The 27,668-nt window shown below is 37.0% G+C and overlaps 1 protein-coding gene across 2 annotated transcripts in view; it reads left to right on the plus strand.

Moving 5' to 3' along the window:
- The window catches only part of RABGAP1L (RAB GTPase activating protein 1 like), a 757,100-nt gene that overhangs the window by 425,433 nt on the left and 303,999 nt on the right, over window positions 1-27,668 (plus strand). For both annotated transcript variants that reach the window (XM_080824387.1, XM_080824388.1), the window contains exon 14: window positions 15,341-15,454. In XM_080824387.1, coding sequence (XP_080680513.1) covers window positions 15,341-15,454 — 114 coding nt within the window. The remainder of the gene's footprint in view (window positions 1-15,340; window positions 15,455-27,668) is intronic.

The following is a 27,668-nucleotide window of genomic DNA, read 5'->3' on the forward strand; positions in this document are numbered from 1 at the left end:
AATGCGGGGCTCGATTCCAGGACCCTGGGATCATGACCTGAGTCTAAGGCAGAGGCCTCAACCCACTGAGCCATCCAGGCACCCCAATTAATTTTCCTTTGATAAAGATTAGCACAACACGGAAATCTCAGTTGTAGGTATATGCCCTTACGCTAATTTTGAAGCATTCCTTTGACTAGAGAAACTTTTCAGTTGTTAATTGATTGATCTTCATTTGACATTTAAGCACAAGAGTGTTGCCGACTTAAGTGAATATTCTCAGCATCTTTGTGGTCTGTTCACTGAGAGGAATCTTTATCTGTTTTCTGCCTTCATGTCTTCAGGGACCTCAGACCAGTCTTCTATATCTTAATTTGATCTTATTTTCCAGGTCATCAATTCAGTTTTTCTAAGCCTCACAGGCTTGGTATTCTCATTAATAATGGTGTCTGTGCATTGTTATCTAGATGTCCTCATTTTCCTCTCAGTCTTGTATAGTTTAGAATAGCTCTTTCTCAATCTATTCATAGCAGTATCTGTGGTGTTTAATATTTGCTCATTTGTATTAAGTAAATTTAACACAACTTGCTTGAGAAGTCAGATGTGACTAGTTCACATCAAATATGGTAACTTTCAGACCAAGTAAGTAAAAACAACTGAACAGAAAAAAAGGTATATAAAGAGTACTCAGGAATTGATATTCCCAGCACTGCGATATTAGTAAACTGGATAATGCTACCAGATTTAGCAGATAATAGGATGCTCACTTAAATTTGAATTTCAGAGAAACAATAACTAATTTTTCAACATAAATGTTTCCCATGCAATATTAAATCCCATGCAGTTTACCTGGGCGTCTTACATTTTCTCTGGGAACCTAAAGTTGGGGCAAACACAGTAGCTTTTAACTCTTGTGGAATTATAAAATTAAAGACAACTAAAGACAACTAAACTTACAATGTAGCTGAGCACATTGAATTTAGTACACCTTCTTTATAGGGCAGCTGTCCTACTTAAATCCTTCAGTAAAATGCAAACAAAAAGCTAAGAAGTTAAGAATTCTTTTGCTCATGAAATATTGTTGTGCTCCCTCCCTTTTTAACCCCTGTCCCCAACTTTCGGGATATCTCCTTGATTCTCACCAGGGCCGGTGGTACAGGGATGTTGCAATACCTGCTCTCGGGGTTAGAGCCAGACCACTCATTCTGCTTCACTTAGCCCGTCCCAACTCTGTTTCCTCCTGACGTTCAGGAGTTGCAGATGCTCCCTTGGTGGCAAGGGCAAAGTTGTCCTCTCGACTGACACTCGAGCTCAGAATGCTGCATCTTTATTGTTTAAAGAGTCCAAAGCTACCACTGCTCCCTTCCCCTCCCTGCAGCTCTCAGTTTGCTACATTTGTTACAGGTTCTCTGGTTCATGCTATCCTCTTCATGTTTCAGATCTGTGTATTCTATTTTACCACTATGATCGTGAACATAGCCCAACTGTAGTCAGCAAGAAATACTAACTTGGAGGAGTGCTGTTTTCGGTGGCTATTTAGAACATTGCTGCACTGCACTCCATAAAGCATTCTAGCCTTTGCTAGGTGGGAGGTAGATTTAAGTAAAATGTATGCTTTCTGTTTTTTCACAATAAATCTGTGTGAAGGCCTCTTTTATTCTTTCCTGTAAATCGGGAAGTTGGGGCGCCTGAGTGGCTCAGTCAGTTAAGCCTCTGTCTGACTCTTCGTTTTGGCTCAGGTCATGATCTTAGGGTTGTAGGATCAAGCCCCATGCCTGGCTCCCTGCTTGATGCAGAGTCTGCGTGGGAGTCTCTGCCTCTCCCTCTCCATCTGCCCCTCCCCCTGCTCTCTCTCCAACAACAACAAAAACAACAACAAAAAATCGGGAAGTTAGCATTATGAACGAAAATGTGCTAACTTGCTCCAAAGTTATCTTTGAGGAACCCCTAGAAGAGCAGGGTTTTGAACAATGAGACCACCTGTTTCTTGTGGGTAAAAACGTTCACTGTGGCATTGGCCGTGGCAGTAGCCCTGTCAGATGACATTCTGTTTTAGGATGGTTTTTATACCCCCTCTCCCCAAGGAGCCAGCTCAGAGCATTTCACAGGGCAGAAGTGAGTGCCCAAGGAAGGATGATTTGCCCAACCTAGTTTCCATTTGTGGCTCAGTGTGGGACTTGACTCACCTTCCAGTTAAATAGCAACAACATAGGCTCATTCTTTATTCTCTTGACTTTCTGCCTTGGTTTACCATTTTCTCCTTTCATAAAATCATTTATTCAACAATTATCTGTTCAGACCCTCCTATGTATGGAATACTAAATGTGTTACTATATGACACCATGTCCAAGTGGCCTGGAGCTTAGAGGAGTTACAATACATCTTTCCCCAAAGCAATATGTTACAGGTTTTGTATAAGTTTATATACTGTGATGTTATAGGTCATAAGGGAAGACAGCATTATTTTCACTTGGGATAATTAGGAAAGCACCATGGAAGGAGTCTATATGAGCCTTTATAAATGGACAGGATTTCAACAGGAGAAATGTGGGAAATAGGGCCGTCCAAGGCAGAGGAAATTGCAGAAAAGCATTGAAGCTTGAAAGAACAGTGCAATTTTGTGGAATAGGATGTGATTCGGATAGAATGGAATCAGGTTTCGTTTTATTTCGTTTTTTGAGGATAGTGGGGGGAGCTACATTGTAGATGGATTTGAATGCTACACAGGAGCAAGTCAGCACTTTAGTTAGGTTAACCTGAAAGTACTGTACAGAGTAAAATAGAGAAAATCTTCTCCGTCCTGATTTAGATGCCACTGTCACAGTCTAAGCATAAAGCGGTAATAACCGAATTTTGGTGGTTCCAGAAAAGGACACATGTCCTAACTGACCTAAACACACTTGGTTTGTCTAAAGAATAATATTACTTATTTTCATATTGTGAATAATTGTCAGTTATGCCTAATTACCTTGCAATATAGGAACTGTTACGTGTGACTTGGTATCAACCACTTAGAGCTTTGAGAAAATGAGAGCTTTTCTTTGTAGAACCGGGTCTAAATAAAGAAACAGTGCCAGACAAACACCTGGGTAGACCCTTCCTTTCAGTCCCCATGACTACTGAACCAAGTCCCAGCACAAATGGCAACTTAATAAATAAATGGGGTTACTTTTGCAATTTCTTAATGTTTAACCAGTTACATTTTCTTTTTCAGAAATTTAGACTTTAAACATCCTCTCTTAGTAACTTGGGTCTATTAGCAAAAAAAAAAAAAAAATACATAAAAATCCATGGCCCTCTTAGCATTTAAATCAGAAGCAAATATGGATATCGATGAAAGGAGTGGGAGTAGTGCTTCAAAAGTGAGAAGGACCACAGCCAAGAATGGTCTGTGTGTCTGTAATGTTTCCCAGGTCAGTGTTTTAGAACCTAAATAACTAGCAGTCTAGAAGATAGGAAAAAAAAAATCCTCATTTCATATGTATCTTATAATCTTATGAAGTAGAATAGAAGACCTTACTCCCTTCATTTGTAACTTCTAAAAGGCCCTCAAATAAAAGAGGAGGATCTGTATCTTCCTTTGATTTCATATGGTATTAAGAACCTTGTAGAGAATCTGAGCGCTATGATCACGAGGTGCAGTGGATGAGAATTCCCTGCTTCTTGCCGAAACGTGATCTCAGTCTGCTACTTCAAGCTATTTTACTGAGAAAGAGTTAACGTGTAAAATCGGAAGGTTACTGTAGATTTCTAAAACATCATATTTAATGTGCTTTGCCTCTGGGAGGGTTTTGAACACAATAATTATGTGATTCATCTGTTGGCGTTTTTGAAGTGAGAGGACTGATTTCGAAATAATGCAACATTTTAATGTATCTTTATCTTTTATTGCTTTTCATATAAAATGAGGTAAAACACAGTGAGAAAACTGCAAACAGTTTTTTATTACAATTTTTGCTATTCCAATGGTTGTAGAATTACTAATTTCTTTTTTAAGATGGAGATCCATTTGGGTTTTTTTCTGGAGTAATAGCTGTAGTTACTTCTATGTGTCATCCTTCGCATTCAGAGTAAGGACACTTTGGTATACATTTTGCTATGAAGGTTTGGCTTGTAAGTCTATGAGTACTTGTGTCATCTTCGATTTGGGGCAGATTATTTCCTTTTGCTACTGCATCTGACTAAATGAGGTTACAAGGGAATTTAGAACTTGAAACAGAAATTATATATACTCTCCATCATGGAGAGTATACACTCACCATGCCTGCTTCCCTTATTCTGATTTATTTAGCACATTTACAAAGCATCTACCAAAGTCCCAGTGACAAGGAAACAAAGATAAATAACAACTGATCATGGTCTACCTAGAAGTGATGCCCAAGTGGGGATATTCAGGCATGGGTACCAGTTAGTTAATACAACTGAATGGAAGATCAAAGGACCAATTGACTAAGGGAGGAAAAAGGAAAAAGACAACTTGCAGAATAACTCTTGGGATATCAGCTCAGACATGGACTTTCACTCCTTTAAGACTGAGAATATAAAGGGACACCTGATTAAATGGGAAATTCCGATTTGAGTTTTTGACTTGTCCAGTTTTAGACATAAAATGATAGATCTCTTAGACCAGTCGTTCCTAGATAACAATTTGTAGATTGTTGCTTGTGGCTGCGTAGGAATTTGTTAAAAATTCAGCTTGCCTGGAAGTACTATAGAGATTTTAAATCTAGGTGAGATCTGGAGATTTGGGTTCCAAAATAGCTTCTCAGATGATTCTGATAACTGGTAAGGCTTGGCATCTACTTTAGTGAAGAGCAAGGAGAAAGAAGACAGATGGTAGTTGGAGTCACAAAAATGGATATGATTTCCCAGGAAGAACATGGAGGGTGAGCAGAGAACAAGGGTAAGGATGTAACACCATCAGATAAGGAGTACACAGACAAGGGATCAGTTAAGAAACTAAAAAGGAATATACTGTGTTGAGTAGTTGGAATATATATTTACCTAGATCCCCTAAGTCTTAGAATAGTAATGCTCATTTCTGAATCAATGTAGAGGGGAAAAAAGTTGTAGAATAAAAATCTCCAGGTTTCTACTCGTGATTTATTCCAGAAAGGATTAATAAAGCTTCAAATATGCCTTATTGGAAAAAACATTTTTTTCTATTTCCAGGAAAATCTGTTGGAGAAACAGAAATTGACCCTCTTGAATAGGGAAAATTGAACAAAGTACATTATCAGAAAAGTATAATATTAATTAGAATTTGTAAAACAAAAAAATGACCTTTAGTACACTTACTAGATGGGATTAATGGATATTTAATTCATTGAAATAACCTTTGTAATTGGGAATTAGAACTCTTATAGTCTCTCAGGAACAAATCTTTCTGTTCTTAGCCCTGTTTCTTTTGTTACTGTTGTGGTGATCAGCATCATCTTCTCCTAGGTGAGTAAAAACTTAGGTTAATGGAAATGTGCTGTTATAAAAAGGAACAAAATGGCAATTATATAACCTGGCCTCATATAAAAATTAATTGCCTTTTTCAAAATCCATATCCCAGCATGTGGAACTTTATTGATCTTAAAGGATTTTTAAAATAGATACATTATTGACATTTACTTACAAATGTAGTTATTGTTCCCTTACACTCACTCTCCTTTTAGGTTTCAGGTGACCCTTTATGTAGGTGAATTACAGGATCACTTCAATAGTTGTCTGTTCCCCCTTTAATTTAGTGGTCTTCACTAATCACATTTGGATTTTCGGGGAGCTCAGCGAACAAGTGGTCAAATGGCCAGTAGTGGTCCCGTTATTTTTAACCTGTAAGGTTCTGCATTAAAGGTGATTTTTCATTTTTTATTTCACTTATTTTGTTTGTTTGTAGGGTTTGAGGGGGAGGGACAGAAGGAGAGGGAAGGAGAGAATCTCAAGCAGGCTCCACCCCCAATACAGAGCCCCAGGCAGGGCTGTCTCACAACCCTGAAATCATGACCTAAACCAAAATCAAGAGTTGGATGCCTAACCAGCTGTAGGTGCCCTTACCTTAAAGGTGGTTTTTTTTAAAAAGTCATCCTAATTAACACAATACTGGGAGACTGTTTTATTGTGAATAATATTTTGTCACAGAGGAAATGATAGGCAACAATAAATATCTTTGAATAAACAAAATTTATTGCTGAGAATACCACAGTGAGATTTTCAAAATTATTGATGATCAACTTGTTATAATAAAACTGGTTAAGAAGTTAAAGAGGGATAATAGTCCACACAAGACTGCTGTCACTTCTCACAGTAAGTTCAGGGTGTTACCAGAATCACTCTGAGGTTCAATAATTCACTAGAAACACTCAAGGAACTCAGTGGAAGCTGTTAAACTGATGGTGCCAGTGTATTATAGCTAAAGGAAACAGATTAAAGCCAGCCAAGGGAAGAAGCACATTGGGCAGAGTCCAGGAGAAATGCCAAACATGGAACTCTTTTTTTGTCTTTTCCCCATGGAGTCATTAACAATATAGCTTTCCCGCTTCAGTATGTAATGACATACATGGGATATTGCTCCTTCATTTAGGGAAGCTCACTTGGGTCTTGCTGTGCAGAGTTTTTATAGGGGCTATTCATGTACTGCCCACATGACTGGCCTTTAGTTTTTTAGTCTCTTTATAGATAGAACCTATGCTGCATGACCCTAAGCCCCATGATAAATCACACGGTTAGATTGTTGGGTCGCAAAGCCCACATGCAAACAAAGACCTCCTATCAAGCATGGCATTCCAAGGGCATAGAGATCACCTCCTAGTAAATAGGGATAAAGGCCAGCACTCTTTTCGTATAAGGTTAATTCTTCACTACACACTAATTCTTTCAGAGAATAAAATCAGATGAGATCAAAATGAAACAAGAGTTCACAAAACTGACTACAAAGACAAGGAAATGAAATGGCCAGATGAAATGGTTCCTTGTGGTCCAAAGGACTGTTAAAACATCTTCATTCAAGATTATCTTTCCATATTCTGGATCCCACTCAGCTTGCCCCTTTATAAATTCCCTTTTGCAGACAATTAGAGTCATATCTCCTGGGCATTCCAGGAGTAGTTTCCTGCTTTGGAACCTCTGCTCATGCCACCTTGTAACGTACAGTTGACTCTTGAACAAAATGGGTTTGAATTGTGCGGGTACATTTATACACTGATTTTTTCTGATAATTACAGTACAGTACTGTAAGTATATTTTTTCTTCCTTATGGCTTTATTAACATTTTCTTTCCTCTAGCTCACTTTACTGTATGAATTCAGTGTATAATATGTATAACATACGAAATATTTGTTGGTCAACTATTTATTTTTTGATAAGGCTTCCAGTCAACAGTAGGCATTTAGTAGTTAAGTTTGGGGGGATCAAAATTATACGTGGATTTTTGCATGGGGAGTTTGTGCCCTTAATCCCAAGACTGTTCAGGGATCAACTGTATTCTCTTGAGATCTTTCCATTTTGTTGAATCCATCATGTCTATGGTATCCAACCCAGTCCTCATCTTCTGAGAAGGCTTCTTTCACCAATGAACTTTTCTATAGTCGCTTTCTTTGCCGGATTTTCCATATCATTTATTTGGCTGTTAGAATATGTTTCCTTCCAGTGATATTTGCACCTATATCTTGTCTTAACAAGATCTTAATCTCTTGCAACTTAGGGATATAATGGCCTCTATCCTTTTTTTTTTTTGATCCTGTAAATCCTAGTACAGTATCTTACACATGACAGGTGTTAGATAGATGCTTGAATGGTAAACTTTCATAGAGACATGTGCAACCAGTAGGATATTATTCAAATGTATGAATTAAAACATCTTATAAATTTATAAATCATAAAATTTATAAATCATAAAATTTATAAATCTAAATAGTACTTATAAATTTCTGAGGTAACTATGTTAGTCCAGAAAAATATTGGAATAATTTTTGGCAATTCATTGAAGACACCTGCAAACAAAGGTCAGTAAAACTCTGGAAAGTATCCAGAAGTATTGCCGTTCTGCTCCTACCTCAGGGTTTTTGCACATACCTTTCCCCTTTGCCTGTAATGCCCTTTCTCTGAATAGTTGAACACTCAGAAAGGCAAAACCACCCCACCTGAAATATCAGCCTTCTCCTCACTCACTGTCTATTTACCTTGTTTTATTATTTTTTTTCAGAGTTCTTTTCTCTAACCAATATGATACACTTGTTTTTTGTCTCTTTTCCGTGTTACTAGAATATAAGTCCCATAGGGAAAGGATGTTGCCTTGCTAACAGCTGTATCTTCTGCACATAATATAATGCCTGATTCTGAGTACATACACAGAACCAAGTATTTGTTGTATACATAAATGAATTTATACAAAGCAACAAGTAGAAAGCTTAATTTTTTATGTACATTCAATTTTTATGCCATTTGATTTAAGAAGATGTAAATGAGGGGCCACCTGGGTGGTTCAGTAAGTTAAGCGTCTGCCTTTGGCTCAGGTCATGATCCCAGGGTCCTGGGATTGAGTCCTGCATCGGGCTCTCTGCTTAGTGGGGAGTCTGCTTGACCCTCTCCCTCCCCCGCTAGTATTCTCTCACTGTCTCTCTCAAATAAATAAATAAAATCTTAAAAAAAAAAAAAGAAGATTTAATTGAGCTCAGAGAGTTTCAAAGAGAAGCATTTAACTGAGGGTCTTAGAGGGGAGGGAGATAGGGGGATGGGTTGGCCCGGTGGTGGTGGTATTAAGGAGGGCACGTATTTCATGGAGCACTGGGTGTTATATGTAAACAATGAATCTTGGAACACTACATCAAAAACTAATGATATACTGTGTGGTGACTAACATAACATAATAAAATAAATAAAGTAATTGAAGGAGTGGTAGAATGTTTTCTAAAATTATTGAGTTCTTCAGCCTGTAAAAACAATAACTAGATGTGTACACGGTCAAAGTCAATAAAGTTATAAAATGTAAAGATTAGGTGAAAATAAGCATTTTTATCAATTGCTAGTTATTTAGAGGTGTTCTTTAGTTTTGTGGAAAAATAAGTTATTTTTATACAATGGGAGTAAATATGGAGCTCTTAAATTTTTTAAAAAATCATAATTTTTACAAGATATTACAGAGTTAGAAATGCATCTTACTTTGGAAAATAACACCATGGAGTTCAGTTATTGTGCTTCATTCCAGCAGAAGTTGCAGAGTTTATCATTGCTTGTTGAATGAGGTTCCAAGACCAAGTGCCTCAGTTGAACCTTTATTTTGGGACAGTGAGTGGTTAGCAACCCTGGAATGAGGACATACCCATATATGGCTGTAGATGCTTTTGGTGGGTGTATTTGGAGTCTAAAAGTAACCCCAGGTATTTGTCATAGAGAGTCATCTCTGCTCCGACCTAAATTTCATAGGCTCTCTGGGAAACCAGGCTGTGCCCATAGGCTGCAATGCTGCTTAGTCTTCTGGTCCCCAAAGAATGCTTTATTGCATTCATGTTTCCCATTCCAGTCCTGGCACATCCTTCGGGATCAAGGTATCTATCACTCTGTCACTTCTTCTTGTCCCATTCCTTCCCCTCCCTTTAGTTCTCCTTGTTGCTTCTCTCCCCGAAGAGATTTCCTTCTAGTTGACGCCAGAATGTGGCTTATATTTTTGACCTTTGTGTCAGGCTTTGATTCTGAGACATTTGGCAGCATGTGTGTTCAATGCTTGGGAAACAGGTTGCTGCTTACAGTAGGATTTCATTAACATTTATTTCTTTGCTTCCATATTATCTCACTTATGCTAAGGCTGCCCCCCACCCCCACTTGCATAGTCAAGGAATGAGGACTGGCAATGATCCATTCTTTTTGTGTTACTGTTTCTAGCTCACGATTTCAATAGCATGTTTGAAACTAGAATGCACTTTCATATTTTCTCTTTTATCTCTGCCTCCTTGGATTTTTGGCAAACATCAAGGCAAATAAATCAGACCCACCACTGCAAACCCATCTGCTTTCAGGAGCATGTAAGCCGACCAGTTTGTGATGTATTACCATAGATCTAGCTCCAACATAGAACTAAAGGAGGATCCCTGTGAAGTAAGAATAGAAGGCACGTTCTAAGGTCAAGTACTTTTTAAGCTCTGAATCATTTATCTGCTGACTGTGAGTAGGCATGGTCTACAGTGGCATTTTTAATAACACTAACAAATTAACATGGTATTTATACAGTTGAAGTTCTTTTTGGTAGATGAAAAGTAAAAATGCATTATACTTTGGATTTGACAATAGGGATTAATAAGAAAAGATGTCATAGTTGTAAAAATGTAGCAAATTAAGGTATAGTCGAGGTGTTCACTTACCGACATCACTTTTATACTTCATCTGGTGCTAAGGTCACATGGGAAAACAATCATCTGCAGTAGAATACCTTTCCAGTTGTTGACAGCCCAGAAATTGTTTTATAAAAAAAATAATAGGCTATGGTCATCCAAACCTATCTTCCTAATACTTGTTGACACTTGAATGCTGTATTCATTTTTTTTCTCACAACAAATAAGTAAGCGATGATTCTCTTGGAATAGGAATTAAGAGGATTGCAGACATTTTAGGGCATATATTTAATACTAGAAGAATGCCTCATGTAATACTCTCGATAGCAGGCTGTAAATTGAATCCACTTAAAATGATCAAAAGTTAATCGAGCTACTTACCATAGCTCTTAGAGTTGGTTTTAAATTGATTTTCAACAAGCCAAATTATATCCTCTGTTGGAGCATGGATTTTATCACACTAGAGATGATACCTTTTTTTGAAAATAAAAAGGTAATTAAGTCTTGTGACTTAGCAGTTTGGAGATTAAAGAAAAACCTTCAAAGTAAACTAAATAGAAATTTAGTTTCTACGTGGTGGTAGTGTCAGGGGTGTGGGGTGGCGAGGAGGCAGGTAAAACTTACTTTTGAAGACTTTCTTCCAAACTTTTCACAGTTATTCTCTGCTTCCAGCTAGAGTCAGCTTTTGTGTGTGGCCCAACCTGACTGCTCGTTAGGACAGATGCCATCAAGGACTTTGCCTACTAGTTACATACTTGGTGTTGATAGCCCAGAAGGAAGGCATGGGAGAGGGACAGTGGCATTTGTCCTCTTCATAACCATGACTTTAACCCTTCTCTGATTCTCAGAAGCTAAATTCTGAAGTGGTGATGGACGTGGTACCTCCTCTGGCAAATTCAGCTTCTCCTGAACCCTGATCTTTCCATCCTCCTCCTGGGTTGTGATATCTTTATTTCCTGTATATATGCAGAGCTGGGGCCAGAATGTGTACCAGTTGGTATAAACATTACTTTATGCAAATAATTATTCACTTTTGCTTTTATTCATGGATTAGTAGAAATAAGGATAATTTAAGACACATAAGATACATGATAGGAAATTCAAAATGGGGAATATATATATCAAACTCTCCTCATGCTGAAAGCACTGTTCATAACATTCATGATATCCAAAGAAAAACCGTTGTTTGCTTCATTGTTTAAAGTGCACACATGCAGAAAGATGTCTAAAATAGATTTTCACCAAAACATTTAAGTAGTTACATGTGGGGCACCTGGGAGGCTCAGTTGGTTGAGTGTCTGCCTTCAGCTCAGGTCATGATCCCAGGGTCCCGGGATCGAGGTCTGCATCAGGTTCCCTGCTCAGCGGGGAGTCTGCTTCTCCCTCTTTTTCTTTTTTTTTTTTTTAATTTTTTTTTTTTATTTCTTTATTTGACAGACATAGATCACAAGTAGGCAGAGAGGCAGGCAGAGAGAGAGAGGGGAGGAAGCAGGCTCCCCGCTGAGCAGAGAGCCCAATGCGGGGATCGATCCCAGGACCCTGGGATCATGACCTGAGCCGAAGGCAGAGGCTTTAACCCACTGAGCCACCCAGGCGCCCCATGCTTCTCCCTCTTTTTCTGATCCTCCTCCCACCTTGTGCTCTCTCTCTTCAAATAAATAAATAAATATCTTTAAAACAAATAAATAAATAATAAAAAATAATAAACAGTTAAATGTGGTTTTTAAGGAAAAGGAATAATAATTGACTATTTTTTACTTGTTTCTTTAATGAATACTCCATTTCTATTAGGCAGTATGCAAATAAGGAAGCACTTGGCATAGCATAAATTTTGCATTATCATCCCATTTTACAAATGAGGAAACTGAAGTTTAGTGAGATTAAATAACTTGTTTGGGATCCTACACATATTAAGTAGAGTGGCCAGAAATAGATCCAAAGCCACTGATATACCATACTGGGCTGAAGATCAGAATGGGAGATGTGTCTACTGGGAAGTAATTGCAGGTCAAGTTGTGAACCTCTCTGGATATTGGTGTAGTTGCCCATGAAGGAGTAACCACTTTCCTCTCCCCACTCCGATGAGAACTGTTAGGATTTAAAGAGACTCTGCTTATAGGAACCTTCCACGAAAATGACCTCATATCCATTTTGGTTGTGCTATAAAATGTTTCTAGTCATATTTTTTTAAAAAAGTGTTTTCACATGAAACCTTTTAACTACAGATATTTAGATGGTGAAATATTTGGCCTCTTTTTGGTCCTTCTCTATTTTATTTTGTGTAAAAATTCACAACTATAATTGGAATAAGTCTAAATAGAAAATTAATATTGAAGAGGGAAATCATCATTTAATCTTCCTTTTACAGAGCATCAGCTTCAATTCAAGTATTTGTTGAAAGAGTGAGTGAATTTGGGACTAATCTCCCGAATCTCAGGTCTGGATTCCTGAAATATATACTGTTCTTACTCTCAACAGTATGAGTATTTGGAAGATGATTAGCTTTACCTTTGAAAACACGATTATTTTCTCTAGTCTAGTACACGATTTCATTCATATTGGTCTATTTTTAAGACTCTAGTGTACCTCCTGACCTTCGGTTATGTGAAAGGGATCAGTGAACAATGCAGAAAAACATTTTATTTAGTTTATAAAGTGAAGTTCCAGAAATTGTTCCCTTAGTCAACTGAGAGCAATATGTTGGAAGAAAACTCTAGAAACACATATGTGTAGAAAGCATTTGAAAGTAATCCTAGGAAGGGAAGGCTCATTAAAGTCAGGAAAAGTTGATGATTTTTATTTCCATTTGATTTTTTGCCCATTTATTTTTAGAAACAAATCAGGAAGATTCAAGTATGCATAGAAAAAAATTACTCAGTATTATGCAAAGTTACTTTCTAGAAATTTTTAATCAATTTCCCTTTCTCTGAATCAGACTGTTGGTACCATTTAAACACAGTATGATGCCAAATGAGTAGGCAGTTTCCAGGGAATATAGTCCAATGATGTCTCTCCCTTAACATCTTGAAAAGTGTAAAAAGAGTTATCCTGTGAACCACTCAGCACATGTTTGCCCCTGAAATAGTTCGGCAATGGAAGTAGTAACATTTTCATTGGTCATCTTTTCAAACAGCTTATAAGTGGGAATTATGACTGTGTGGAAAGAGAACCTTTCTATTAGGGAAAACCTAAAAACCTAAAACTAAAACTTTCTTCTACCTGATACCAGATCCCCTACACAAGGAAGCTCCTCCTCAGACTCTGTACCAGATCATAGCTCTTTGTACATTACCTTTATATTCACCTTCTTCTGTGCTCCCACCTCCCCTCAAAATTTTCTCTATCCTCAGAACTTGCATTTGCCTTTGTAAATAGACGCTTTCTATGTATCCTCTTACTTAAGGTATGATCATTTTTTTTGTTTCATTTTTATTCAGCTGTAGCATTGCATTCCTCTAAGCCATCGGAATTTCCTCTGGACTGATTTGCAATGTGTTTGGTGTTTGCTAGCAAATTTGGAACATTTCTGTTTATGTCCTTTCTCCACATGGTATAAGATCTAATTACCACTCAGCATGAAACAGCAGCTGAAGTGAAAAAGGCAGCAAGAGAAGGCCCTGGCTTAACTTAGAGCTCATCAACGACTTCCTTCTTACATACTTCCAGAGGCAAAGAAAAAGGGAGCTAGCACTCATTAAAGTAACTCATGTATTAAACATTTTTTTCCTTCCTTGATCTTAACTGAAATGGGGGATTTGCTCAAATCTTTATGGAAGCAAGACATTAAACGACACCTTTAATTTGCACTAGGAGTCACAGATGCTTGCTTCAACTGTGCAAAATATTTTCATCATCAGGGTTGCTAAAAGTAGTCCCATCCTATTTTCTTGACATTTAAACAGATAAACAACATTTATGGGAATCAAATAAAATCAAATGAATAATTAATCACTTTTACTCAATTTTGAGCTTTTGGATCCTGAATTTGTCTTAAAGGGAACTTCTAGATTTATCTTTAAAGCATATGTCATCCTAATGTGGTCGTTTGGGGCTTTTTATTCTCTGGAATGAATGCGTCAGGTAATCAACCTATCGGGAGGAAACAATGGGTATCTTTATTTTTTAAATTACTATGGTCTGAGTTTTCACTTATCAGATTATCAAAAATTTAAGAAGTTAGAGAATCTGTGGTGTCGGGCTGGTGTGGAAAACCATCTACTCCACAAGTGTTTGAAGAATGTGTTGTTACAGCACCTCTGGAGGGAAAGCACCTTTATCAAAAATGGAAATGCACATGCTCTTTGACCTGGCAACACCACCTGTAGGAACCTGTTGTTGAACTCATATGCATGCATATGCATAAAAATGTTCCTAGTGGGGCGCCTGGGTGGCTCAGTGGGTTAAAGCCTTCGGCTCAGGTCATGAACCCAGCGTCCTGGGATCGAGCCCCGCATCACCGAGCCTGCTTCCTCCCTTCTCTCTCTGTCTGCCTCTCTGCCTACTTGTGATCTGTCAAATAAATAAATAAAATCTTTAAAAAAAAAATGTTCCTAGTGATATTACTTGTAATATAAACAGAAATATGCAGAGAAGTCATTAATAGGAGAATATTAAACAAATCATGGCATGTCCATATTCGGATACCTTATTCCTTTTGATAGCTGCTCTTAAAAAGAATTAAATACCATGTATTGATGAGAAATATTCTCTACATTATCCTATTACGTGAAAGGAGCAGATTTTTTCTATTTGTGCTTCAAAAAGCAGAGGATAGAGATGTGTTTATACAACTTTTCTCCCTCACCTCCCTCTCACATAAGCATATATTCACACATCTATAGATAGATGGATGAAGGATACAAAAGAAACTGTTGGTAGCGTTTATGTCTGGTGAATGGGACTATGGGTCTGGAATGGGAGGCCGGTATTTTTGGTGGGGGCAGCATACTTTTTTTGCACAATTTGAGTATTTTTTTTAGCGTGTATATATATTATTTTTAATTAAGAAGAAATTTTATATTAATGACCGGGTCTGGTTTTTTCTGTTTTAGGACTCAGCCCAGGAGAGTGTTATTACCCGAGACATTCATCGTACATTTCCTGCACATGATTACTTTAAAGATACTGGAGGAGATGGCCAGGAATCACTCTACAAGATCTGCAAGGTAGGGCCCTCCACCTCATTTTTTTCTAACTTATTTTACAGGGCCATATCTTAGGGACCCATCGTAAAGACTTTTAGATTTTTTTCCTGTCTTCTTTTCTTATTTGCACTGTGCCCTATTGATGCTAGACAGCCAAAGCCCCTTGCCAAGAACTCTCTGGCGTGAGAAAGAATTCAGGAGCAAGGTGTTTAGAGAAAGGGACAAAGATTTATTAAGGCTGGAAGAAAGCTATTTCACAAAGTAGCTATCTCTCATCCGAGATGAGGAAGAGACCCTCTTTGCTCTAATGAAGGGTTTTAAGTTTTTAAAATTAGCTAATGGTATAGGGAGGGGCTTACTCTGTAACTTTGGGTTTATCATTTACATTGGGTGGTGAGTTTCATTGTTTTAGGGTTGCAGAGTTACCTACAGGGAGCAGTTTGAAGAATGTTGAGCTTTTACTGCTGGAGGGAGTGGGGTTTTGCGGTTTTCTATGAGTCAAATTTTGTGACTCTTTTTGTGGCTGCTGGCTTGTAGGTTAAGGGTCAGCCTAAAACCAGAATGACTTTACTTAGGTCAGCTTGTCTCTTGAGTGTCCATTCCCTCCTGCCTCAGTGTTCTCTGCTCAGCGCAGAATCCTGAAGGCAGTTTCTTGGCTGCATGTCCCATCAGGGAGGGGGCTCAGTAAGGCCTCACTAGGGCTCTGCTGCTAACAAGAAAGAAACAAAAGGTCTTCTCAGGTTATGCAGCAAAGGCTGCGAGGAGTCCTGATGACTGTCCTCCTGTCCTCCTGAGAAGATAATGTGGCAGTTGACAATTTTTGTCACATAAGGGTAAGAAAACAATTCAGTTTTTAAATGCTAGCAAGTTCTCTGAAATTATTGGTGTATTCTAACATGTCACATTAGACATCTTCATGCAGTTTTTATGTCCCATTTTAAAATCTTTGCCCTCCTTATTAATAAACCTGGGAGAAAAGTTTTTCCTGATTTTTAGTAAATATGCTCTGTGTGGATATAAAAGATTCTGTTTTTGTTAATGGAGAAGAGTCACCAGATTATTAATTTTTCAAGGTTTTATCAGGATTGCAAAATAACTTTTTAAATCATTATTTATAGTTAACTCATACTGTCAGTGCTAATTGAGGCCAGAAGCTAAAAATTACAAAGTCCATTCAGCAAAGTTTTGCCCTTTCTCCTCAAATTTAAGATGCCTTATGAAATGTGGTTATGTAACTTAACATCATCCTCACCCCCCATTACAGCAGAGATTACTACTGAAGATGAACTACACAAAAATCTTGTAATAATATGGAGGAAAAAGCAAATACCATGGCTAAGTTTATAAGTTATGTAATCAGTTCCTGAATTATCAAATTTATCCTTTCATTGCTTAGCGAAATTTGCCAGTAAGTATTCAGGAGTATATATCAGTATCATTTTATATTTACTGATTTTTTTTATATTACTTATAAAAGTACTTGCCTGCTTGTAATAACCACATAGGACTGATGCTCCATTCTGAAAATGGCATAGCTTTCATTAAAATCCTTCTTGCATATTTGTGGTTTAGCCCTTTGCCCACTCGTATTTTATCTTGTTTTTCTTTTCTTTTCTTTTTTTCCTTCTCTCTTGATGTAGCCATTTGGAGGATTATCATTCAGTGCTAGAAATGCATAGATAACTTAAAATCTGAGAGTGTATTGACTTCTGGAAAGTAATACATCATCTAGTTTTAAAAAATGCCACAAACCATTGAATACCATTACAAATGTATAATATATTCATTATATGAGTGTAAAAGGCAAAATTATTTAAAAATTTTTCTACCAATTTTGAAATTCTATAAACTAGCTTGTCATGTGTAGGGAAGATGTCAAAATTTATGTAGTTTCCTGGTTTATGGAGAAGCGTCTGATTTACGATATATGGGAGAACATTTTCCCCCTCGCATTCAGCATATTTTCAGCCAATCAGTAACTTTTTCCTTCAGTTTTTCTCTGGCTGATACTAGAGAGCTTTTTCACGTAACCAAAGCAGATGGTTTTATGTGCTTGCAGCCTCTGACTTACAATTTTGCTCCCTTGTAGTAAAAACAGTATTCCCTTCATTATACAATATTGACAGGAGAAATATCTGAACCAGTACCAGACACAAAGATAACATTTAAATAGTTGGTACACTTAAATAGTTGGTATCTTTGATATTGCAGATAATAATCCAACCGTGAATTCATGACACAGTGTTCGTTAGTACGTTCACATACTGCATGTAGCCACGTTAGATTATTAGTGTATACTTGCAACATGATTAGAGAGTTTTAAACCTCTAAGTAAAGAATATTGCAATAATGTAGCTCTAAAATATCTTGTAACTGCTGAATATTTTAAATTACACTAAATTTTGTAAAAATGTGGACAACAAAAGAATCACATTAAAAGCATTTCAGAATTCAAGATAATAAATAAAAGTTGCTAAAGCTTATAATGTACTAAAATATATATTACCTAAACATGATTTTACAGCACCCTTTGATAATAGGCGAGATCAGAAATGAATATATCAGAATGTGTTGGAGAGACCAAAATTTGCTGTGTTCTTGAGTGACGCAATTCCTTCTCTTCTGGATCTATTTTTTAGCAGTTTAGTGCTCATGCAGGACTCTCAGGTGGTGGTGTTAACTCACAAATAGGAAAGCGTACTTATAAGTACTTTAGAATTGAATATTTTTCTCAAGTTTGTAAATATACTTTCCTTGGCTATTTCTGTCCAATTTGAGCTGTAGTCTTTGACTTTAGGACTTTCATCCCATATCCCCAAAAGTTGCTAGATGTAAAAAGGTCACTGAATGGGGTCCACCTGTCAGCAATATACCTTTGAGTTTCCATCCTGGATACTTTGCACAAACTTGAAACATTAATACCTTGATTTTAAAAAGTGGCTTCTTTATCAGTTCTTTTTTTGTTCCCCCCACGTAATCTTTTTCGTGTCTTAGTGCACTGGCCAGAACTTCCATTGTAGGTGTTAAAAGGAAGCAATCATAGTGGACATCCTTGTCTTGCTCCTGATTATTAAAAAAAAAAGTGCATCTAATGATTTACCGCTCAGAATGATGTATCTTACTCACATCAGCAACACACTTAGAGTCCTTTTTTTATACAGTGCCTTCCATGTGTTATAATAATTTCAAATTTACAAAGTACTTTTGCATATATTACCTCATTTATTTCTGACAACTTCTTATCAGTGGAGCCTATACTAGAAATATAGTATGCTGTGCTCTTAAATTGAGACAGAAATTATTAAGAGAATTTCAATTATAATAAGTGTGGAAATCAATTTTGGTTTCAAGGATACAGAAATCCGACTGTTTGAAAAGTTTTCTGTGGCGCTGGTGAAATGAGAAATGATCTGAACTGTCAGATTAAACGGAAGACTGTTAAAAACTTGCTGTCATGTTTTAATGGCCCTGCCAATTTCCGTTTTTGCCTCTTAATATCTTCTTCAGAGTAGGAGGAAATTGAAATGGCTCAAAGATTCTTCTGTTGTCATAAATTTACGTGTGGAAGTTAAACTGAAAGTATTATAGAATTCATAGGATTCTGAAAATGAAAAGTTTAGGGTTCTCCTACTTCCCTCCATCCTTCCCTTCCTCCTTCCTTCTTGTCTTTCCTATTAGTCAAGTCAATAACATTTTAAAATAGTGTCCTTGAAAGGAAGAAAAAAATACTAGCTCCCCAAATATCTTTAGCACTTTTCTATTTTAAATATGATATAAAATCTATTTTGAGTTGGGAGACAGGTTGGCACAGTTTAAAGGACTGAACATCAGGAAATCTGGTTCTTGATTCTTTTCTTAAGCAGACCTAAGACTATGGGAAAATCACCTTTTGGATTTCCTCCTCATTAAGGCTGTGGGTTCTGATATGATTATTCTGATTTCCAGTTCTAATTTGCAGTGATTCTAAGTGTTCAAATTTTTTTTTCTTAAAATATAACAGATGAGTGCAGGATTGAACAATTCCTATGTCAGGAATAATATATATAAAATATAGCTGTGTCTCTCAATTTCTGAGCTATAAGTGAGTATGATTTAACGTTGAAGACTTCACCTGGCTTTCTATTGTGTTTGGGTATGTGTTTCATGCACACATGAAATGGAATACGTTTAGTAATTTACTTTGAAATACACATCTCTTTAAAGACCTAAGGCCAGTCAGTCATAGTAATCAGTTAAAATATTGTTCACAACAGTGTAGGTTGAAGAGACCCTTGGTGTGCAATTTAATTTGAGGCATATTGCCTTTTCTAATTTTCTGATCAAAGTAACTGTTTTCTGAAAAAGAGGCTACTGCTGTGAATTGGATGGGAGGGATTGAATATATTACAGAGAGATCAATACCTTTGTTCATCTGGGTTAATAATTTGATCCTATAATGGTTTGTGGAAGGACAAAAATAAACTTAATCCTTGTTTTATCAAATATTCTCAAAATAAGATTTGATTTAATATAAAAACTAAAACATTTCAGGTATTATTTTGATACCAGTAATGAGTGACCTGCTGCATGATTTTGAAGAATGCATATGATCACTGAGTACTGTAAAGTTAGATATAATTATACATTATTGTTTGCTAGAGTTAGGAGGTGTTAGTGGTTATAGGGATGAATTATTTTTCACGAATTGATTGATAAGTTTCTATTTGACTATGTGTAGTACAACTCTCTTCTTTGGGGTGCCTGAATGATTCCTTGTTTGAATGACAGCATTTACTGAACACGTTATAGGCCACTATTCTTTACAAAGCCCAATTTGTTTTTTGTTTTTGTTTATTTTTTATTTTTTTTACTTTATTTTTTTCAGTGTTCCAAGATTCATTGTTTATGCACCACACCCAGTGCTCCATGCAATACGTGCCCTCCTTAATACCCACCACCAGTGCTCACCCCTCATCCCACCTCCCTCCCCTCTAAAACCCTCAGTTTGTTTCTCAGAGTCCATAGTCTCTCATGGGGCTTCGCACTTAGTGGGGTATCCACTTGAAGATTCTTTCTCTCCTCTCTCTGCCTTTCCCCCTGCTCATGCTTGCTCTCTCTCTCTCTCCCAAATGAATAAATAAATCTTAAAAAAGAAAAGACCCTAGGGACTTCACTTTTTTTTTTTTTTTTTTTTTTTTTTTTTTTTTTTTTTTTATTTGACAGACAGATCACAAGTAGGCAGAGAGGCAAGCAGAGAGAGAAGGGAGGAAGCAGGCTCCCTGCTGAGCAGAGAGCCCGATGCGGGGCTCGATCCCAGGACGCTGGGATCATGACCTGAGCCGAAGGCAGCGGCTTTAACCCACTGAGCCACCCAGGCGCCCCGGGACTTCACTTTTTAAAAAACATTTATGTATTTATTTGAGAGAGGGGGGGAGAGAGAGGCAGAGGGAGAGGAGCCTGATGCAGGTCTGGATCTCATGACCCTGAGATCGTGACCCGAGCCAAAATCAAGAGGCCGACCCCTAACTGATTGAGCCACCCAGACACCCTGACCCTAGGGACTTCTAATAATAATAATAAATAGAAATTGAATATCACAGGAAATGTATATTTTTCTTGTAGCTGATTATAAAGCAGTCTTCTTTTTTTTTCCCACCAGTTTTATCAAGGAAAAAATTGGCATACATCACTGTATAAGTTTAAGATGTACAGCATGATAGTTTGATTTACATATATTGTGAAATGATTATCAAAATCGGTTTGGTTAGTATCTATTATCTCATATAGATACAACAAAAAGAAGAGGAAAAAAAATTGTCCTCCTTGTGATGAGAACTCTTAGGATCCACTCCCTTAACAACTTCTGCGTATTCCCTACAGCAGTGTTTCCTGTCATCCTCAGGCTCTACGTTATATCCCTAGTATTCATTCATCTTGTAACTGCAGGTTTCTCCCTTTTGACCACCATCATCCAATTTCCCCTCTTCCCACCACCTGCCTTTGGTAACCACAAATCTGATCTCTTTTTCTATGAGTTTGATGTTATGTTTGTTCTTTAGAGTCTACATGGAAGTGGGGTGGTATGGAATGTTTCTTTCTCTGACTTATTATTGAAGGCATGATGCCTTCAAGGTCCATCCATGTTAGGCCGTCATCTTTATAAAGAATGGTTTCCTTAAAATCACCTTACCTCTCATTGTTATCATTAAAGAACCTTAATAAGTATAACATTTAATATATGTATAGAAAAGTGCACAGATATTGAGACTATAACTTAGTGAATTTTTACCAAGTGAGCATGTATAATCACTATAGAATAAAGATACAGAATTTTACTAGCATTCCAGGAGCTTTCCTTTATTTCTTTTACCAGTGATTTCCTCCCCCAAAGGTAACCACCATCTGATTTTTATTACTATACATCAGTATTACGTCTTTTTGAAATTTAAAAAGTTGAGTTACACAGGAAGGATTCTATTATGTGCTTTCTTTTGTTCCCAATGTCTGTGACGTTTATCCATGTTATTGTATATGGCAGTATGCTGCTTAATATTCCATGGCATAAATATACTAAAGTATAGTGTCCATTGTATTCTTGGACACATACATTTGGTTTGTTCTCAGTTAGGAATAATGCTGGTATGTACATGCTGGTATTAATAGTGTTTTCTTACACATATGTATGCATTTCTGTTGGGTGTAGGCCACAGATGGAATTTCTGGGTCAAAGTGTATAGACATGTTCACCTTCAGAAGATATTGCTAAACAGGTTTTCAGTTTTACAGTTTATATTTCAACCAGCAGTGTGTAAGAATTCCAGTTGTGCTCTGTATTTTCACCAACACTTGGCCAACTTTTAGATTTTAACCGTTTTGGTGGATGTGCATTAGTATCTCATTGTGGTTTCATATGCATTTTCCTTATGACTTCAGAAGATGAGCACTTTCCACATGCCTACTACCCATCAGGATAGCCTCTGTTGTGACAAACTTGTTTGTCATTGTTTATTTTTGCAATTGGGTTTCCTCTTATTACTGCTCTATAGGAGATTTTTTTCTGCATCACAAGTATGAATCCTTTTTTAGGTATATGCATTGCTAACATCTTTTCTATGGCTTGCTTTTTTACTCTATTAATAGTATCTCTTGATGAACAGATGCTATTAATTTTTTAAAGGCCCAATTTATTAACTTTTTCTTTTATTAGTATATTTGTGTCTTGTTTAAGAAATATTTGTTTAACCAAAAGTCATGTTTAACCCAAAGTCATGAAAATATTTTGTGATGTAATCTAGAAATTTTATTCTTTTGCTATTTACACGAAGGATTATATACCTGTCTACGGTTGATAATTGTATGAGGTAGAAGTCAAGGTTCATTTTCCTTCCATATGTATCTCTCATTGATCCAGCATTATTTTTTTAAAAGATTTTATTTACTTATTTGACAGAGATCACAAGTAGGCAGAGAGGCAGGTGGGGGGATGGGGGGAGCAGGCTCCCCACCAAGCAGAGAGCCCGATACAGGGCTCGATCCCAGGACCCTGGGGTCATGACCTGAGCCAAAGAGGCTTTAACCCACTGAGCCACCCAGGCACCCCATCCAGCATTATTTTTAAGCAACCATTTAAACAACCATTCTTTCTCCACTATATTGCTGCAGTATCCTTGTCATAAATATGATCCATGTATATGTGGGTGTGTATTTGGATCATTTTTTAAAATTCTTGGTTTTTACATTATATATATATATATATATATATATATATATATATATATATACACACACACACACACACACACATATATATATATTTGGTATATAACACTGTGTAAATTTAAGATGTATAGTATATTCATTTGATAATTTATATATTGTAATGCAATTGCTATTGTAATAATATTTAGCACCTCTATCATATTACATAATTATCCTATCCTTTTAGTGGTTGGAATAATTGTTAGTTTCTGAACAAGTTTGATTACTGTAGTACAATATTATTGACTATGTTTATTATACTGTGCGTTCAATCTCTTATTTACTACTTGTTGTAAGTTTGTACCCTTAAGGAATATCAGTCTTATCTCCTGCCTCCATCCCCTGGTAATTGCCATTTTACTCTCCATTTTTTACAAGTTTGACTTTTTTAGTTACACATATAAGTCATATCATACAGTACTTGTATTTCTCTGTTTGACTTAACTCACTTAGCATAGTGCCCATCCATGTTGTTATAAATGATAGGATGTCCTCTTTTCTCATGGCTGAGTAATATTCCTGTGTGTGTGTGTGTGTGTGTGTGTGTGTGTGTGTGTGTGTGTTGATGGATATTTAGGTTGCTTCTATATCTTAGCTTTTGTGAATAATGCCACACTACACATTGGTGTGCCTGTATCTCTTTGAAATCGTGTTTTCATTTCTGCACCATTCCATTCAAATGATCTACTTGTCTATCTTGGTGTCAACATCACACTATTAGAATTAGAGCAGCTTAACAATAGGTCTTTTTTATATTAGCATTTTATTCTGTTTAAAGTCTTATAAGGCCACAGGATGGGTGATACTATTATCATTTCAAATATAAGAACAATTTATGTCCATAATATCTAGATTTAGACAAATCTAGTGTTTCTTTTCTTTTTCTTTTTTTGTAGTTTCAAGTTTTTATTTCAATTCCAGTTAGTTCACATTCAGTGTAATATTAGTTTCAGGTGTAGAATTTAGGGATTCATCACTTACACACAATGCCTGGTGCTCATCACAACAAGTGCCCTACTTAATCTACATCACCCACTTAATCTATCCCCTCTCCCACCTCCCCTCTGGTAACTATCAGTTTGTTTTTTATAGTTAAGAGTCTTTTTGCCTCTCTCTTTTTACCCCCTATGTTCATCTGTTTTGTTTCTTAAATTTCACATGTAAGTGAAAACTTACTGTATTTGTCTTTCTCTGACTTATTTCACTTAGGTTAATAGTCTCCAGCTCCAACGATGTGGATACATTGTTGTAGACGGCGAGGTTTTGTTCTTTTTTATGGCTGAGTAATGTTCCATTGCATATATACACCACATCTCCTTTATCCATTCATCAATTGATGGACATTTGGGCTTTTTCCATAATTTAGCTATAGTTGATAATGCTGCTATAAACATTGGGGTGCACGTGTCCCTTTGAATCTGTATTTTTCTATCCTTTGGGTAAATACCTAGTAGTGCAATTGCTGGAACATAGGCTAGTTCTATTTTTAATTTTTTGAGGAACTCCATACTGTTTGCCAGAGTGGCTGCACCAGTTTATATTCTCACCAACAATGTAAGAGGGTTCCCCTTTTCTGCATGCTTGCCAACGTCTGTTGTTTTTTGTGTTGTGAATTTTAGCCATTCTGACAAGTGTGAGGTGAATAACAATAGGTCTTATTATCTGGTAGTGTTTGCCCTACAACATTGTTCTACTTCAAAATTAGTTTTACTGGCTTGGCCCTTCATAGTCTCATATGTTAGAATCAGGGTTGGCAGTTTTTGAGAGAAAAGAAAAACTTCCATAAGGATTTTGGTTGATATTGCATTGAATCAGTACTTTATCAGTTTTCTTAATTTTTTTCAAAGAGCCAACTTTTGGCTGTTGATTTTATCTATTATACATTTGCTTTCTATTTCATTGATATCTGCTTTTTAAAAAAAATTTTACTTTTTTAAGATTTTATTTATTTACTTGAGAGAGAGAATAAGAGCTCAAGCAAGAGAGCACAGGCAGGGGGAGCAGCAGAGGGAGAGGGAGAAGCAGACTTCCCACTGAGCAAGGACCCTCACACGGGCTTAATCTCAGAACCCCAAAATCGTGATCTGAGCTGGAGGCAGATGCTTAACTGACTGAGCCACCCAGGTGTCCCTCATTGATTCCTGCTCTTATTTTTATTTCATTTATTCCATTTTAAGTTTAATTTGCTGTTTTTTTCTAGATTCTTTAGATATATGCCTAAATCAATGATTTTTTTTAGTCTTTCTTTTGTTCTAATAGGTACAGAAAGGGCTACAAATTGCTCTTAGGTACTGCTTTAGATTCATTTGTACAAAGTAGTTTTTCTGCATTAAAGCTGTAATTTTTAGGGGCACCTGGGTGGCTCAGTTGGTTAAGTGTCTGCCTTTGGTTCAGGTCATGATCTTGGGATCCTGGGATCAAGCCCCGCATCAGGCTCCCTGCTCAGCGGGTAGTATGGTTCTCCCTCTCCTTCTGTGTCTGCCCACTACTGTGCTCGCCCTCTCTCAAATAAATAAAATCTTTAAAAAACTGTGATTTTTTATGGGGCGCCTGGGTGGCTCAGTGGGTTAAAGCCTCTGCCTTCAGCTCAGGTCATGATCTCAGGGTCCTGGGATCGAGCCCCGCATCGGGCTCTCTGCTCAGCAGGGAGCCTGCTTCCCCTCTGTCTCTGCCTGCTGCTCTCTTGTGATCTCTCTCTCTGTGTCAAATAAATAAATAAAAAAATAAAAATAAAAAAATAAAAAAAAAATAAAAAACTGTGATTTTTATAATCAACTTAATTAAGGTTTAATTTACATACAATAAGCTGTATCTGTTTTATGAATATAGTCTGATAAATGTTGACAGGTGTATACACCTATGTACCTAATCAAAATATACTGCAATCAAGATACCAAACCTACATCAATCTAAAAACTTCTGCACAGGGGTACCTGAGTGGCACAGCCGGTTGAGCATTTGACTCTTGGTTTAAGCTCAGATCATGATCTCAGGGTCCTGGGATCAAGCCCTGTGTTAGGCTTCGCACTTACTGTGGAATCTGCTTGGGAGTCTCTCTCTCCCTCTGAACTTCCTGCTCATGCCCTCTCTCTCTCTCTCAAATAAATAGATAAAATCTTAAAAAAAAAAAAAAAAAAAAAGCTTCCACATCCGCACAGTAAAGGAGACCATCAACAAAATGAAATGGCAACCCACTGAGTGGGAGAAGATAGTTGCAAATCATATATCTGATAAGAGGTTAATATCCAAAATATACAAAGAACTCATACAACTCAACACCAAAAAAAATAAATAATTCAGTTAAAAAATTGTCAGAGAACATGAATAGACATTTTCCCAAAAGAGACATAGATGGCCAAACAGGTACATGAAAAGATGCTCAACATCACTAATGCAAATCAAAGCCATGATGAGTTATCACCTCACACCTGTAAGAGTGGCTAGTATAAAAAACAAAGAAAGAAGAAGTGTTGGTAAGGATGTGGAGAAAAGGGGTCCCTTGTGCATGGTTGGTGGGAATGTAAATTGATGCAGCCACAATGGAAAAATTTAGATATAAAACTAAAATTCTAATATTTTAGATATAATGGCAGTTCCTAAAAATTTAGATATAAAACTACCATATCCAGCAATTCTGTTTCTAGGCATTTATTTGAAGAAAACAAAACAAAAAACTGACTCAAAAAGATATTTACATTCCTTTGTTTATTTGCAGCATTATTTACAATAACCAAGATATGAAAATAACCTTAGTGTCCATCTGTAGATGAATGGATAAAGGAAATGTGATATATACATACAATGGGATATTATCAGGCCATTAAAATAACAACACCTGGGGTGCCTGGGTGGCTCAGTGGGTTAAAGCCTCTGCCTTCAGCTGAGGTCATGATCCCAGGGTCCTGGGATTGAGCCCTGCATTGGACTCTTGGCCCAGCAGGGAGCCTGCTTCCTCCTCTCTCTCTGCCTGCCTCTCTGCCTACTTGTGATCTCTGTCAGATAAATGAATAAAATCTTAAAAAAAATAAATAACAAAACCTTGCCATTTGCAACGATGTGGATGGAGCTTGAAAGCATGATGCTAAGTGAAATAAGTTAGAGAAAAACAAATACCATATGATCCTACTTACCTGGGATTCTAAAAATAAATAAAAATAAAACAAGCTCATAGATACAGAGAACAGATTAACAGTTGTCAGAAGTGGGAGGTGGGTAAAGTGTGTGAAGGAAGTTAAAAAGTACAACCTTCCAGTTATAAGTAAACCATGGGGATGTAGTATACAGTATGGTGACAATAATTAATAATACTGTATTGTGGGGCACCTCGGTGGCTCAGTTGGTTGAGCATCTGCCTTCTGCTCGGGTCGTGATCCCGAGGTGCTGGGATCGAGCCCTGGTCAGGCTGCCTGCTTGGCGGGAAGCCTGCTTCCCCCTCTCCCTCTTCCCTTGCTTGTATTCTCTCTCTTGCTGTGTCTCTCTTTGTCAAACAAATAAATAA

The sequence above is a fragment of the Martes martes genome (assembly GCF_963455335.1).
Source record: "Martes martes genome assembly, chromosome: 15".
Classification (NCBI taxonomy): Eukaryota; Metazoa; Chordata; class Mammalia; order Carnivora; family Mustelidae; genus Martes; species Martes martes.